This window comes from Corticium candelabrum, chromosome 1 (genome assembly GCF_963422355.1).
Source record: "Corticium candelabrum chromosome 1, ooCorCand1.1, whole genome shotgun sequence".
Taxonomy (NCBI): domain Eukaryota; kingdom Metazoa; phylum Porifera; class Homoscleromorpha; order Homosclerophorida; family Plakinidae; genus Corticium; species Corticium candelabrum.
In genome coordinates this window covers 82,650-98,389 of record NC_085085.1, presented here as the reverse complement: position 1 = coordinate 98,389, position 15,740 = coordinate 82,650, and the positions used below count along the sequence as shown (strand labels likewise).

The following is a 15,740-nucleotide window of genomic DNA, read 5'->3' as shown; positions in this document are numbered from 1 at the left end:
TGTGGTAGCTAAAGGGGAGACTAATACCATGTCTGGACAGGTGTGAAGTATGTACCACACAGACTCATAGCACACCTTGCTGATGTACAGATATTTTCTAGCATAATGGACTACCTCCTCAACATGAAGAGCAAGAATATTAACCCCTTTGCTTTCTAATGGTTTGGCAAAACGAACAGCAAGAGTTTCTACAGTTTCTTTAACCTCTGCATTATCATCAACGTTTTTGTCTTCACTATCTTGCTCAGAAGTTTGAACGCTAGGTTTTCTTTGCCATGTTTGGGTGTCAAGAAAGGCAATTATATGCCAAAGAAGTTTTGCTGTCACATCAACCTAATCGCTCCTTCATTATATTATCAAGGCATACTAAATCGATATTCACCTTTTCTGCAGTTACTTAGTATGCTGACAGAATACTCTACCAAAGGGCTCTTTGAAAGAAACCGTTTGGGATCTTTCCAGAAGGACTGGAATTCTCAAAGAAACAGCAGTCACTGCTATTTGACAATGACAAGAAAGAAAACATTCACACATCAGGATGTTTGATTACCGCCTTGGGGACGACGTTTCTACCAATTCATGTCCTCATATTTGGTGCTGTGCTACACCCATTCTAGGTGAAAATTTGTATTTACGGCAACTAGTGTCCCAGTAACCTGTCTCATCACTTCACACAAAAGCTATGACCCCATGAGTGTGTACTTTGAAAATCTGTAATATCTCCGCTGTTTTTTGGATCTTGGTGATGATCTCAATGGTTAGAAACCACCAGGTCTGGCATCTGTTTACTAAACTATTTAAGCCCTTCCTACAAAGAAACCAAAAGATAACACTTTTTGCATATCAGGGAATATTAGCCAAGTAGAATGGTTATTATCCAATTATCCTGTGAGATCAAGGTATCATCAACTGGAACCACTTAATTAAGATACTTGGTGTAACATGCTTTAATAAGCACACCTGGTGTGACCTCTACCTCATTACTCACTTCCCAGGTCAGGCTTACCTGGATAGTAGATGTACCCCAAGAAAACATACTCTCTGATGGTGCACATAGTCTGACTTATGAGTGTCCTAATCATGCCATTTGGGTGTGACCGCTCCAGTAGCCACTGTCCGGACAACACAATATATGGCCGGACATGGACTTGTTTTGACCAGTCAATGTCTGTGTCTGAGCGTTACATTCCCCTCTGTGCTAATGTAGTAGTCACTAAATGTGTTCTTGTTAGAGTTGTTGTTCTATGTTGTGATAGTAATGAATGTTTTTGTTTCATCACAACAAGGTAGTTACGTAGGCGAGTTCAGCCTTACAGTCTGGGCAAGCTCTACTTGGTTTCAAAGCCTGGCGCCTCAGGCGGTTCAAGAACCCGGCGCTCCTGGTGGTTTAGAACCAACACTCTGGCTCGAATGTGTTTTGTGTCCGGCACTTCGGACTGTGTTGTCTGTGATGTGATCAATCTGGCACTCTGGATGATCAGCATTCGAGTTCGGCAGTATGTAACCCCCCCCCCAACTGTGAACCCCTTCCAAAGAGACCCAAAATGCGTTGCAACAGTCTGAAGCATGGTATTCACACGGGCATGGTGTTAACAGCAGATCACTACAATGCCCTGCATGAGATGTCTTCGTTGATTCCAGCCGTAATTGGAACTGAACACTAATGCTGGTCGTAAGAGAAGAGGCAGTACCATCCCAGACCCGTGGAGGCCGATTTTGAATCGGTACTACATGGGTCTGGGAAGCTGAGGCTAACCTTCAGCACGTAGTCAACTAGAGTCATATATTACCTATCACCCTAATAAATTATTAAGGAAAACGTAGCACCTTCATAAACAACTTCATACACAACTCTAGCAGTAAATTTTTAAAACAATTAAGTTGCAACATTAATTGATCACAGATTGTAACACACTCCAAGCATCTGCCTATTGACAAATATCTCAATTTACACAACTTGCTGTAAATGAGCCACACAAGGACCTGTATATATTATCCTTAGCTATAATGTCTAGTACATTTTCTAATGCATCCTCCTAATAACAGATTTTTACATGACTTATGTACTTACGCAGCTCGCTTTGCTGCAGCAGAAGCTCGACCTACTCTTGGACTGCCCGATCCGCCTTCATCTGCAGTCAGTTCAAATAACATCAATTAACATCATAATGTACTCTAGAGCGGAAACAATTTGCCAAAATGTATTCCCACAACCGTACAGTCAATAAACCACACAATCTGTAGCGTCTATAACATTGAATTCAATAATTATTGTTTCAGCTCTAGCTCTAATTATATAATGATTACCCTACATGATGCAAAGACAGACACAGAGTAATACAAGTCCCTACGCTCAAACAAAATCCTTGCCTTCGTCTCCTTCCGCAATGCCGACTTCAGGTTCAGTGCCAGCTTCAGCACTTGCTTGATCTCCACCAGAATCTCCTCCACCACCACCAGCAGCATCTTGTCCTTTCTCTGGATCATCATACATGATTGCCAAATGCACAGTGCTCTAGAACAATAAACTATTCCTGAACAACATCACTCTACAGTTAAGTGCTCGAACTTGAAGGGGAAGTCCAACAAAAATGAACTTAACTCGTATGAGTAGATCTTACCAAGACAAATCGATCCGTATAAGTTACTCCCATTATCTTCGCTTTTGTATACGAGAACGAGCGATGTTTCTGTAACACCCACGCGCCTGCTCCATGCTTCCTGGTGGATTAAGCTCCGCCCACTGCAAACAAATCAATGCGTTTACCGTTGACTGCTACGGATATATCAAAATGACGAATGTGAATGTGAAGATATTATGAAGATCTGCCTTCTTGCCGTCAGTGGTTCCTCTCTAAAGTAAAATGGTGTTGGTAGAGCTGTTTTCCCGCCAGACTTTGAAGCAGAATTCCTCAATACCACGGCTTACCTAGAGAACGCGCTTGTGCTTGAATATTTGTTTATCCTTGTTCTTTTAGTATCCGAAGAGAAACGTTCAGCGCGCCACCTGGCGTGTGCTACAGAGGACGTTTCTATTTTCACATCCAGACGGCTCACTTTCTTTTGCCGCTGATTGGTAGAAGGTTACAATCCCGGATGTAAAAATAGGATCATCCTCTGTAGCACACGCCAGGTGGCGCGCTGAACGTTTCTCTTCGGATACTAAAAGAACAAGGCTAAACAAATATTCAAGCACAAGCGCGTTCTCTAGGTAAGCCGTGGTATTGAGGAATTCTGCTTCAATGTCTGGCGGGAAAAAAAGCTCTACCAACACCATTTTACTTTAGAGAGGAACCACTGAGAGCAAGAAGGCAGATCTTCATAATATCTTCGCATTCACATTCGTCATTCTCGATATATCCGTAGCAGCCATCCGTAAACACATTGATTCGTTTGCAGTGGGCGGAGCTTAATCCACCAGGAAGCACGGAACAGCTGCGTGGACGTTTCCCTTCTCAGAAACATCACTTGTTCTCGTATACAAAGCGAAGATAGCGAAGTAACTTATACTGATCGATTTGTCTTCGTAAGATCTACTCATACAAGTTAAGTATATTTTTGTTGGACTTCCCCTTCAACTCTTTCCTTACTTGTTGACATGACCTAGTGTGTCTGAATGTCTACTCATTCATACACAATAATTATTGCCCTTGTTCGTTTTTTATCAACATTATGCAAATATGGACAATGTAATTATCTATGTTAGTAGTAACTAATATCAAATTCAACTTCATTTGAAGCTTCTTGTCCTGCATTGTAATTAATAGTAATGTTATAGCTGTTTCAACCACAATGTCAGGTAAAAGGCATGCTGATGACCAAGGACAAACAACCTTGCGGAGACAGAGTGAAACAGGCAATCACAGTTACAGAGAAGAGTAGTCTCCGAGGTGCATCTTTGAGACATAATCACTCAATTTCTGCATAACCAAGACAGCCACAACAAAAAAGTCTGCCCCAAGATCAGCAACCTGGTCAAACATGCAACAGTATCAGACATGATTGATCTCTCAGCGCAGAAGCAAGACTACAGTAGACTTGCACACACTCAGAGAAGTTTTGATAAAACAAATAGATAAGAAATAGCAGACGTCCTAGTGTCTGCATTCCCATTCCCAGGTAAACAGTAAACTTCAAGACAAAGATTCAAAGTGTTGTTTTACGCCATCAGAAGCATTCTTTGTTTCCATTAGCAAGACATATGTGACACATAGTCTGTCGCCTAGATATGTAAATGTGTGCTTGAAGCCCTCTCTTTTCCTTGGTAGTCATTAGCTCTGTTTATCATGCACCCTGCTCCTCCCTCCAAATGAAGTAAGAACCACATATGAAGCTCATTGACATACAGCTACTGCATGGGTACATTTGCCATTGCTGGACAATTTCTAAACTTGCTCTACTTCCTGTAGTCTTAGGCCGTGTTTCCACTAGCTGCACCTTAAACTAGTTAAGCTTAAACGTGTTTAAGAACTAAAACAACTGTTTCCACTAGGAACTTGCACATCCAGGATGTGCAAAACAAACCGTGTATGAATGCCTTATGTCGCTGAGTCAGAGCAACTGTTGGTTTTCACTAATTCAGCATCTGCTAGTAGGAATTTGCACGACGATGACCAAGGACACCGTCTTCTAGGTCTCTCTCTCTGTAGCTGCTGATTTCTTTCCCCTAGTTAGCAACCCTTATACATCTTCTAGGGCAATCATATCCCAGCAAAATAGTCAATATCATTAAAACGGTGTCAGAAGCCATCTAAACAAGCGCGGTACTGTCACGTGACAGTTAAACCTAAACCACTTTGATAAACTTACTTTAAAGTTAAACCTAAACCACTTCGCTAAACCTACTTCAAAGTAGGCTTAAGAAAGTGGTTTCCACTAGCTGCGCTCCAATTTTGAAGAATTGGTCTGCTTTGTCGCCAAGTTAGAGCAACTTTTGGTTGTCACTGATTCACATCGTCTAGTAGTACGAATTTGCATGACAACTCTCTCTCTCTCTCCATAGCTGCTGATTTCTTTTCTTTAGTTAACAACCCTTACATCTTTCAAGGCAATTCTATCCCAGCAAAATAGTCAATATCATCAAAACAGAGTTGTCAGAAGCCATCTAAACAAGCAAGCTAGGGCACGTTTCCACTAGTGCCTAAACTGGTTTACCAAGTAGTTTAATTAAGCTAAACTGTTTTAAGAATTAACCTGTTTTCACCAGCACTAAACCAGTTATATGTTAAACCTAAACCGTTTTCTTAGACCTACGCTTTCTTAAACCTACAGTACCGGCAATAAGTAACCTAACATTTTTATCCTATGCGTATCCTATCCTATCCTATCCTATGGTATCGTATTGCGTATCATATATCGTACCATCTGGTATCTTATTTTAATTGTATCATATATCATATTGCGTATTGTATATCCTATGGATGGTATCTTATCTTAATTGTATGGTATCATCTTTTATCTTATCCTATCCTACATAGTATCTTTTATGGTATCCTATGATATCCTATGGTATGGTATGGTATCGCTGTCAGCTTACTTATTGCCGGTACTGTACTTCAACCTACTTCGAAGTAGGTTTAGCAAAGTGGTGTAGGTTTAACTGTCACGTGACAGTAGCGCGCTTGTTGAGATGGCTTCTGACAACGCTGTTTTGATGATATTGACTATTTTGTCGGGATAGGATCGCCCTAGAAGATGTAAGAGTCCTTAGCTAAGGGAAAGAAATCAGCAGCTACGGAGAGAGAGAAGACGGTGTCCTTGGTCATCCTCAAGCAAGTTCCTACTAGCAGATGCTGAATCAGTAACAACCAACAGTTGCCCTGACTTGGTGACAGACCAGCCCAATACTTCAAATTAAGACGTTCCTAGACGGTTTGTTTAGCACATCCCGGATGCGCAAGTTCCTAGTGGAAACAGTCGCTTTCTTGAACTGGTTTAGTTTTAAACACATTTAAGCTAAACTAGTTTAAGATGCAGCTTGTGGAAACATGGCCCTACTGTCATGTTGACAGTTAAACCTAAAGCACTTTGCTAAACCTACTACAAAACAGGTTTAAGAAACCTGTTTAGGTTTAGAATATAACTGGTTTAATGCAGGTGGAAACAAGTCAATTCTTAAAACCAGTTTTGCTTATACCACTTAAACCGGTCTAAGCACTAGTGGAAACGCGCCCATAACTAAGCTTAATTAACAATTTACTTTATTGAATATTTGTGCAGTTACACCTTCCATCAGAGAAAAAACAGGCTGTCTTCAACAGGTGTGTGTGTGTGTGTGTGTGTGTGTGTGTGTGTGTGTGTGTGTGTGTGTGTGTGTGTGTGTGTGTGTGTGTGTGATGAGCTCGCATGAGTGCATGCTCACATGCTTGCGCACATGATAGGCTAAGCCTAGCAATAAATTTTGAGTTGATCATGTCCATATAGTAAAGCTAAATGTTCATGCTATTTGCAGATTGCTCATCCCACCCTCCAGTTGACTTATTTTATACACAAGTCACTGGACAGCCAAGTACAAGCACTGAACTTATGATTCAACAAACCCCTTTAGACTGTCCATGACCATCAGTAAGAGGATACTTCTGATCAGTTTTACATCCCTGTCGTTTGATATCACGCAAGTAGATATCAACTTGACCAATCAACCTTCACACAAAACGTGACCACAAAGGATCAGACAGACATCATGTCACTGACTTGTCGGTCATCAGGCGGTTCCAGTCATAAACCCGCACCAGCAGCTTGGCATCGCCCGGAACAGGCGCGCTGACAGCAAACTCAAATTGCTAAGTCAGAAAACGTTCGTTAGTAAGGAACACGGAAAAATGTACTGTTTTTAATTGCAACCTTGTCCCATTGAGGGTTCAAGTTCTTCTCCACATGCTCGGTTTTCTCTGTTTTACCTGCAAAAGAAATGCGTCCAGGCTGCAAGAAATCAATAACACACGTTTCCATGCACTAGATTTAGAGCCGCCGCAGAAAACGAGCGAAAAGAGACAAGCAAGCAGTATAAAACGTAGTTTCGGTTGCTCCACAACTTTCTTACAAATGCTAGTCTGCTGTTTTTAGACACTAGATTTTTGAACCAGTTTAGATTACTAGGAGCTAGAGCCAGAGGCCCCATTCGGATAACCGGAACTAATGTTGGAACATGCCAAATTCTCCACCAACGATTACATAGCCGAGACAATCGAAATTGCCATGAACTTATGGCAACAAACGTTCTTCTCACCGTGATAAGTGACTTTGCAATAAGGATCGCTCGTTCCACCTCTATCTGCAGCTTGCAAGTTGTTAGCTCCTTTCACGTGCACACGCAACATGATAGCAGCACACAAGGCGAAAGGCCACTGTCTGTCCCTGTGATGCTGCGGCGACAACAGGTGAACGACAGGCGCTGAACAGAGCCACGAGTCTACAAGTGACACTAGTTTTGGCCAATGACAGCTTCCTTCGTTATCACGTGACCAACGTCACGAAACTGTGTATGGTAAGTATCTCTAGTAGTATTTATCTATCCGACCATCAACGAACCAGGTCATGTGTAGAAGCAAAATAAAGAAGGGAAGGTGTGTGTGTGTGTGTGTGTGTGTGTGTGTGTGTGTGTGTGTGTGTGTGTGTGTGTGTGTGTGCGCGTGTGCGTGTGCGTGTGTGTGTGTGTGTGTGTGTGTGTGTGCGTGCGTGTGCATCCTTATAGTTAGCGCTTAACTAATTTCAATCATGCAGCAAGCTGCAGCTGGTTGTAATAAGTGCAGAGAAGGGAATTATAGTTAATTAATTAAGGCTGTGGAGCATCAATGCAATCATTGTCATAGGAAGCTTAACTAGGTAAGGTGACTTAAGTTTTTGACTCTCTAGATATTTTAATTAGCTATACTTAGAACAGTTTGGCGTAAAAATTGAATCAGTCAGGCTGATAGTTGATTGTCATGTTGACGTTGGTCAATTGTACGTGTAAGACGTACTCTAGGGGGACCAAATCTCAAATTTTGATCTCAATGGATGCTGATGATCTGGCCTTCAATTGCAGCAGACTCCAACAAAAAGTTGATGATTTGATGGGAAATGGTGTATTTTCATCGATGCCATGCAAGACAAAGTTATGAGCATTCACACTGAAAAACAGATCTGTTGGTTGATGGCCAAAAGGTTCCAAAAGGTTCAGACAGCTAGGAAAACGTTCAATTCCTAGAGACAGTGAGAGTTCACCAACCTCATCAAGACAATTACCAATAATGGGCACTGCAGAATTTATTCAGATTGGTTCATATTGTAGGTGTGTGCATGAGCATTGAGGAAGTCAGTCTCACACAACTAAAACTCCATTGAAATAATTATACATCGTTATTACTGCCTTCAAAATAGAGTTCTTTTAAGTTAGACTTAGCACTAATTTCTAGATTATAAATGCAAGCGATCCAATTCTCCATGAAATTTCCATAATGTTGTAACACAAGACAAACAAATGACTGCATTAGGTTATAACACAACATACCTATTATACTGCACTATACATGTAGCCAATTGACTACTGCAACACAGTCATAAAATATGTAAAAACGTGTTGTCAATGTTGTAAAATACATATATAGCAACAGTGCACTTGAACAGATAAATGTACTATGCAACAAAGAAAAGAGCACGAAACACAAACAACTCGATCTACTTTGTCAATTCATTGTCAAAACCATGTCCTCAAAGAGCCACATTGTCTGGATCAGGGCTTGCAAATGCATCTTCACAAATTGAAGATGTGTATGGAATGCAGTTGACATACTTGCAATTTGGACAAAAATTAGTATTTTGCACCACATAAAATACAACCAAGCCAATGATGTACATAAAGATAAGACCAGGGATAGCAATGATAAGAAGAATACGCTTACGACGAGCATCCCATTTGCCAAATGTGATGTAAGGCAGAAAAATGACGCCAGCAACAATGCCAAAACAGAAGCCACCAAGATGAGCAAAGTTATCAACATACGGCAAAGTGCCTATCATGAGAAATAGTAGAATCAAGAGAGAGAGTTTGATGACAGCCCACAACTTTCTCTCAATAAGTTGCCAAGATTGAAAAAGCTCTACAACAAGAACTCCAAGAAGACCGAACACGGACGGCGATGCTCCAACTGTCGGCTGATATGGAACGAATATACCACTCACCTACAAATAAGAAACTTTCATAAGCTGTAAAATATATCAAAATTATACAAACACGCACATTAGCACATAGAACTAGCAAGTCAACATGGACACTGACAATCAACATTGGAAACAGAAATATGACATACAAAACAAAGAACAAAACACAAATGACTATATCGTACAATATAACCACCGACTCCACTGAGAAAATAAATCAGTAGAACTCTAAACCAGCCAGCAGTTTTCTCAATATTCCATCCAATCAACAGTTGCAGAACAATGACAGCAGCCAGATGAATAACACCAGTATGGAATAAAAGTGGAAGAACAAACCTCCATCCTTGACTAGGATTACTTGGTAAATATGGATTTGTCTCATCACTTGACAGACCACCCATTCCACACACTCCACTAAGACAATTCACCTCTGAGCAATTCTCCTTATCCTGAAAATAAGTTCCTTCATAAAAATCACACAAATCTTTGCTAGTAAGTGTGCACTGTCCAGTTATAGTTGTACAACAAGGCCGAAATTCAACCAAAACCGAGTCAGATGACCATTGTGCATATGCCTTGCATGTCAACCCTGGTTTAAATGCCCCTTCATACTTAGCACACTTGTCTTGAGTCGAGTAAATACCAGATCGATACCCAAGATCAAGAACACAACAACCATATCCACCTTCACTTGCTTCTACATCCAACAGAGCAGCATACCTAAAAATTGGCACATTCAAGCATTTTACAAAAAACACCATATTTCAACTGTCAATAATTGCTGACTATTTCGAACAAATTTCTAGCTCTCCCAGCCACCCCAAATTCCATTTCCCAGAGATACAGTTAATATGCTGTATTCCCCAAATAATTCCCCAACCAATTAATTCCCTCTTCCAAATAATTTACTACCTACAGAGCAGAGCTAAAAATTCCCTCTCTTGAATAATTTCCTTCTTGAATAATTCCCCTCTCAATTAATTTCCTCATTAAAAGATACTTAAAAATAAATCCCTAAGAAGTTATTAGGAAAATTACGGTATGTTTCTTTGCTCAGTGTGGTTAGATGTTAGCCTAGTACCAGACCCTCTCGTGCCATCGTGCCGCACGACAGTGTGAGAGGGACTGGTACAAGATGATAGCCTCGTTCCGGGTACGACGGCATGAGAGGGTCTGGTACGAGGCTAGTTAGATCTATGTACTACAGTTAAGTTTAATTCATGTCGTCATTCAATAGAATCTTTCATGAGACCTAGAATTTTGTAATTGAAACATCTCTGTAAGAGAAACACTAATCTGGTTCCCCTAAAGTGTTCCATTTAGGTTCTTTACGGAAGTTTAACTGCACAGAACTGTCTTGCAGTACTACTGCATAGAACTGCACTAAGCAAGCATTCATATACTTGCACTTTAAAGCTGGCAACGTTCATACTGTCTAGCTGTAACATATCAGTGTGCAAAATAGTCTTTGACTGACAACCGAACATGATGTCCTGTCAATTTAAAATTTGCCGGACATTACAAAGGTCTTGTCGGACATTCCAATCCTGGCAAATACTACTTATCACTTACATTAATCACATACGTATATATACATATATTTAACAGATTAATATATATATATATATATATATATATATATATATATAAACCCACCTACGTGGGTATCTACCACACGTTATTCAAAAAACATGTCTGCACAGTCTAAAGCCAGTCTATGCCATACCATTTTGGCATTATAGACTAATATATATATATATATATATATATATATATATATATATATATATATATTCTTGCTGGGTTCAATGGACACCTACTTGGGAGTAAAGACCTTGCAACCCCTACTCGAGGAGCGAAGCAATGACACGTGCAAGCGAAAGTGTACACACACTGATCCCACCACATCTTTTTCCAACATCTGAGTCCACCACACTAGATATGCAAGCACAAGGAACAAAGTGGTTTTGGGTGGAGGTATATGTTTCCTCATTCAGATCTAGTTACTGTAGTGGATCTATTCATGACAACTGTACATGTCAGGCCTGGATCCAAGAATTTTTGAAAGAGGGCGTTGACCTGGTAGCAGTTATTTATAGCATTACTAATTTTTTCTTTTCTAATGAAATTATTGATCCACGCTTATTGGAAAAGAGGGAGTTTCAACCCCCTAAACCCCCATCTGGATCTGGACCTGATTGTCATAGATTGCCGCAGTAATTCGAGGTTGGTACACGTGTCCATGTACTTGTGTTGCCAAATCAAATCTCTTGGGATACTCTGCACGAACAGGTCGACAAAAGACATTTGCCACTGCAGCTAGCTTGAGGATGCCTGACCAAGTGCCAGGTTTCATGGCTCTACATGACACTTTGATGTTGCATGCCTTTAATTAATAGAGAGTCATAGATGCACGCAATTAGTACAATTAACCCACTTGACAAATTACTAAAAAGTCTGAGTAACCATTGACAGACTTTCATTCCTCTGACAGCTAGACTACACCCTAGCTACAAACCCATCCACTAAATTAGAATTCTGCATGACCGTTCAGTTCTTCAATTGTCATACCCAGTGAGTTTTGGAAACGTCATCTTCATGTTCATATGCGCTATACCTCTAGACGTGGAAACTGCAATTGTTTCAAGAACATGCACTACGCTACGCTAGTGGCAGTCTAGCTGTGGTCCACCATGGTATGTAGTTCAGTGACTTCGTGCTATGCTATCAACCTACTCATCTTCAGGTTCTTATAGCCCCCACAGAAAACATTGCACACAAATATCTCTGAGTTTCCTATCCTGCCGCGTTCACCGTGTACTGTACACGTATCTCTACGGCCCGTGACTGCCCGCTGCATTTTTGTTGTTGCGCAAGCAACCCTCGGAGCCCCAGCGTGTGTACGTGCGCTGCTACATCCGGGATTTGACAAAACACGTACAGGTGCAGTACTGTACAGTGTACACGACGACGCGTGGCTGTTCGCGTTTGTTTCGTGCGAGGATGTGGGTTGCTCATACGGAATTCCACACCTGACGCTAGCGCTACGCCACCGGACAAAATGTCCGGCGAAATCACGAATGGCCGGACAAATGTTTCTTTTGGTCGGTAAATGTCCGATGTCCGGCCGTTATTTCGCACACTGCATATCACATCCTACCCATTTAATTAAATGTTTTAGCTATCCCAAAGTAGAAGAAATAGACAATAATAAGGTACCTTACACAAATGTAAAAGCACAAGAAACCATCTTACTAATAAGATTAAGGTAATCACCCTGAAAATATCTTGTGATCCTTCCTCATACATGGAGTAAACTTAGCTCCAACATGAATAAGATAGCGTGCATCTGGTCCAATCCACAAATTTTTAGAAACTTGATGAGTGAAATTTTTCTCGTATGGTGGTTCTGGTGATGAGAAGACATCTGTCATATTCTCAGCTCCAAAACCAATTGGAGCAAAGCCACCAAGGTAAGCCGTCACACCAAAAGCAATCAACTGCCCAACACTCACAAGAATTACAAATATTGGAAAGAAACTTGGAAGAGATTCCAATTGAATTCTGACCAATGTATCAACCTTCTTAGCACCATCACCTCTAGACTGTTTTCGTTCTGTAGTTGACTCAAGGAGATTCTGCTGGTCATATCCAAACCATTCTTCTTTGTTTCTTTTTTCTTCTTCCTCTTCTCTCACTCTACGCCTGTAATATGCCATGGCTTCTTTAGCATCACTAATGAACTGGCTTTCCTTTCCATGTCGACTCTGGACAGATAATTGTTCACCAGATTGAGTAATAGGCTGTAGTTCAGGTGCACTAACAACTGCACGAGGACGTACAGCTTGAATTGATGGAACTCCTTGGACAGCCGGTTGAGAAGGAATGTGTGATGAATGAACATCAACTTGGACAGTTTCAGGACTAGTATGTTGACTTTGTGATTGAAAATCAGACAGCACCACATCATGCAAAGAACTAGACTGTTGATTATCATATAGTAAATCCATTTGAATACTTTGATCGACGTGAGATGAAAACTGCTTCCGGTGAAGAGTACTAGTCAGATGAGCCAAGCCAACTCCTTTTACTCCAACATCCCCTGCCTATAACCAACAAAACAACGTACTATGATTAACAGCACTCATCATATCACAATAAAGACAGATACTATTTAATTAAACATTTTAAAATCTACTCAAGTGACTAAGTACTCTTATTACTGCACATTAACTAATGTTTAGTCTCACCCTACCAACCATCATACTTCCACAGCTACGCAAGACTAAGTGTCATCTTAGGCTTGGCTGTTTGGTCTAGCCTCATCTCATTAGAACATTCTGCAAATTGTATGGGTGTAATTAGAGCTTGATTAATTGAAACCAAATCAGCTAGCGCAAATGCCAAAACCCTTACTATAAGCACACACGTATATAGAGCCATTCTTGAATAGTTATCACTACTAGTCCAGCTACACATACACTGTACCTTTATCTACGTAAATGTTTACAGCGTTATACATAACTGTCTGCATTAATTTTGAAGATCTTTACCAGAAACAAAAATTTAACTTTAAGAGAGACCTAGCAATACAATACCTTGGCTCTTTCCTCCATTTTGAACTTCCATATTTCCATGTCACTTGGCGCTCCTTCTACTTTGTCATTTGAGACACCAAAAAATCGACCTACTCTTTTAGCTGTAGAAACCCCTCCTCTCTTTACAGTATCCCATTTTGTGCTCTCAGAGGTTTGAACTGTTCTCCTATTTCGTTGTCTAGTTTTCAACAACTGCAAAACCTGCAATACGTGAAAGTGGACATATCATGCATGTACATCCAACTAAACACAGCATACGCGTAAGAATGTTTACCTACCAAAATAAATTGACTCAAATTGACTCTTTGATTTTGCTGATGAGCCTGAAATGCACTCTCGATCTCTTGCGGCTGCGGCTTGTCCTTCAGACCTGCTACTACCCAGCAATACTCAACAGCTCGCTTGATTGCCGGCACGTCCAGCGAGCCAAAATTTTCCCTATCCAAACGATTAAACTGAGAGCGTATAAAGGCAATATCTGTTTTCGAAAACGCTGCCATTGTAATCCAGAGAAGGGAGCTCCCTACTGCACGATAGCAACTTGCTGGCCACACCCAGTAACACAATCTGATTTCCCGTATAAAAGATGGGAGACGCTCAGACGTTCGCTCGCAATACAGGAAGGAAGCTGTATCAGATAGTTTATGCATTGCACGGTTTTGGAATCGGTCGCAAGGTAACACGGACGATATGGAAGAAGTCCCCCGATGATAATGTTGCATCGTTCTGGACGATCACCAAGATCCGACCATACAGAGTGAGAATATTAATTAATTTGTGTGATTGACCGCCTGGTGTTTTAATTTAACTGTAATGATGAAAATACACCATATTACATGCAGGATTTGAGAAGAATAAGAGCATGGGGAATCCTCACGTGGCAGGGAGTACCAAACCCTCAAGAAAAGAAAATACGAAGATGTCTGAAGAGGCAGTGGATTCTTCTTGAAAGAGATTTTATGGTTAAAACTAATGATAAAATAGAATGTAAACAAACAGAGTCAGAAGTTTAAAGTTACACTCTGTGCCATTTTCTCTTCTTTAAAATTAAGCTTTGTTCACCAGTTTGATCATTGTCATACAGACTAGACTGTTTATTGTTTTTGATCCATCTGCCAACATGTTCATGTTCAGATCTAGAGTTGCTTTGCTGGGGTGCATAAACACGAACACGTATACCGTTTTTACCGAATAATTCCGTAGGTAATTATTTTTGTTGCCTTTTTTGGTGTCTGCATGCCATGCTAGCAGGAGGAGGATTACTGTAATTGACATGGGAAATTAGTAGAAAATGATGGCAATGATTCTATATGTAAATGCAAACATGTGACACAGAGACTTGACCATCCCAATATACTGGAGCTTCCTGTAGCATATTTATGTGTGTGTGTGTGTGTGTGTGTGTGTGTGTGTGTGTGTGTGTGTGTGTGTGTGTGTGTGTGTGTGTGTGTGTGTGTGTTTGTGTGTGTTTGTGTGTGTGTGTGTGTGTGTGTGGTGTGTGTGTGTGTGTGTGTGTGTGTGTGTGTGTGTGTGTGTGTGTGTGTGTGTGTGGTGTGTGGTGTGTGTGTGTGTGTGTGTGTGTGTGTGTGGTGTGTGTGTGTGTGTGTGTGTGTGTGTGTGTGTGTGTGTGTGTGTGTGTGTGTGTGGTGTGTGTGTTGTGTGTGTGTGTGTGTGTGTGTGTGTGTGTGTGTGTGTGTGGTGTGCTTGCGTGTGTGTGTGTGTGTGTGTGTGTGTGTGTGTGTGTGTGTGTGTGCATGCGAAGCAAGGCAAACGGCATCAGAGTTTGCTTTACACTGCAGCTTTGATGGTTGTGGATTTACTGCTCTAAATCATGCCGGCCTTGTAACCACCAGAGACAGAAACATGGTCAGTCCTGACTAGTCAATGTCAGTACGGTCACCAAACATTCCGCCAACAAGGCCTCCACAATCACGAGCGTTTCTGCTGTCAGAGAACATCCACTCCTCCGATATAGCCTATGGTGACCTTGGCCTGCATCGT

At 41.0% G+C, this 15,740-nt stretch overlaps 3 protein-coding genes across 4 annotated transcripts in view; 1 reads left to right on the top strand and 2 right to left on the bottom strand.

The window, feature by feature from the left end:
• LOC134179316 (myoferlin-like) overlaps positions 1-7,416 on the bottom strand; it is a 36,527-nt gene extending 29,111 nt beyond the window's left edge. For both annotated transcript variants that reach the window (XM_062646185.1, XM_062646193.1), the window contains exons 1-6: positions 7,229-7,416; positions 6,844-6,899; positions 6,694-6,782; positions 6,540-6,642; positions 2,371-2,515; positions 2,072-2,132 (exon numbers count right to left, since the gene is read on the bottom strand). In XM_062646185.1, the coding sequence (XP_062502169.1) occupies positions 2,072-2,132; positions 2,371-2,515; positions 6,540-6,642; positions 6,694-6,782; positions 6,844-6,899; positions 7,229-7,319 (545 nt within the window). In that variant the 5' untranslated portion in view covers positions 7,320-7,416. The remainder of the gene's footprint in view (positions 1-2,071; positions 2,133-2,370; positions 2,516-6,539; positions 6,643-6,693; positions 6,783-6,843; positions 6,900-7,228) is intronic.
• A 1,002-nt stretch (positions 7,417-8,418) lies between these two features.
• On the bottom strand, positions 8,419-14,298 carry LOC134189667 (inactive rhomboid protein 1-like). The gene is made up of 5 exons (XM_062658023.1): positions 14,018-14,298; positions 13,740-13,940; positions 12,418-13,247; positions 9,327-9,861; positions 8,419-9,162 (listed from the first exon to the last, which is right to left on the bottom strand). Exons 1-5 carry the CDS (start codon positions 14,237-14,239, stop codon positions 8,692-8,694), a joined length of 2,259 nt encoding a protein of 752 aa, XP_062514007.1. The 5' UTR covers positions 14,240-14,298; the 3' UTR covers positions 8,419-8,691.
• Positions 14,299-14,307: 9 nt separating this feature from the next.
• Positions 14,308-14,851, top strand: LOC134189677 (uncharacterized). The gene is made up of 2 exons (XM_062658034.1): positions 14,308-14,496; positions 14,582-14,851. The coding sequence occupies exons 1-2, from the start codon at positions 14,326-14,328 to the stop codon at positions 14,750-14,752; spliced, it is 342 nt and encodes a 113-aa protein (XP_062514018.1). The 5' UTR covers positions 14,308-14,325; the 3' UTR covers positions 14,753-14,851.
• Positions 14,852-15,740: the final 889 nt, after the last annotated feature.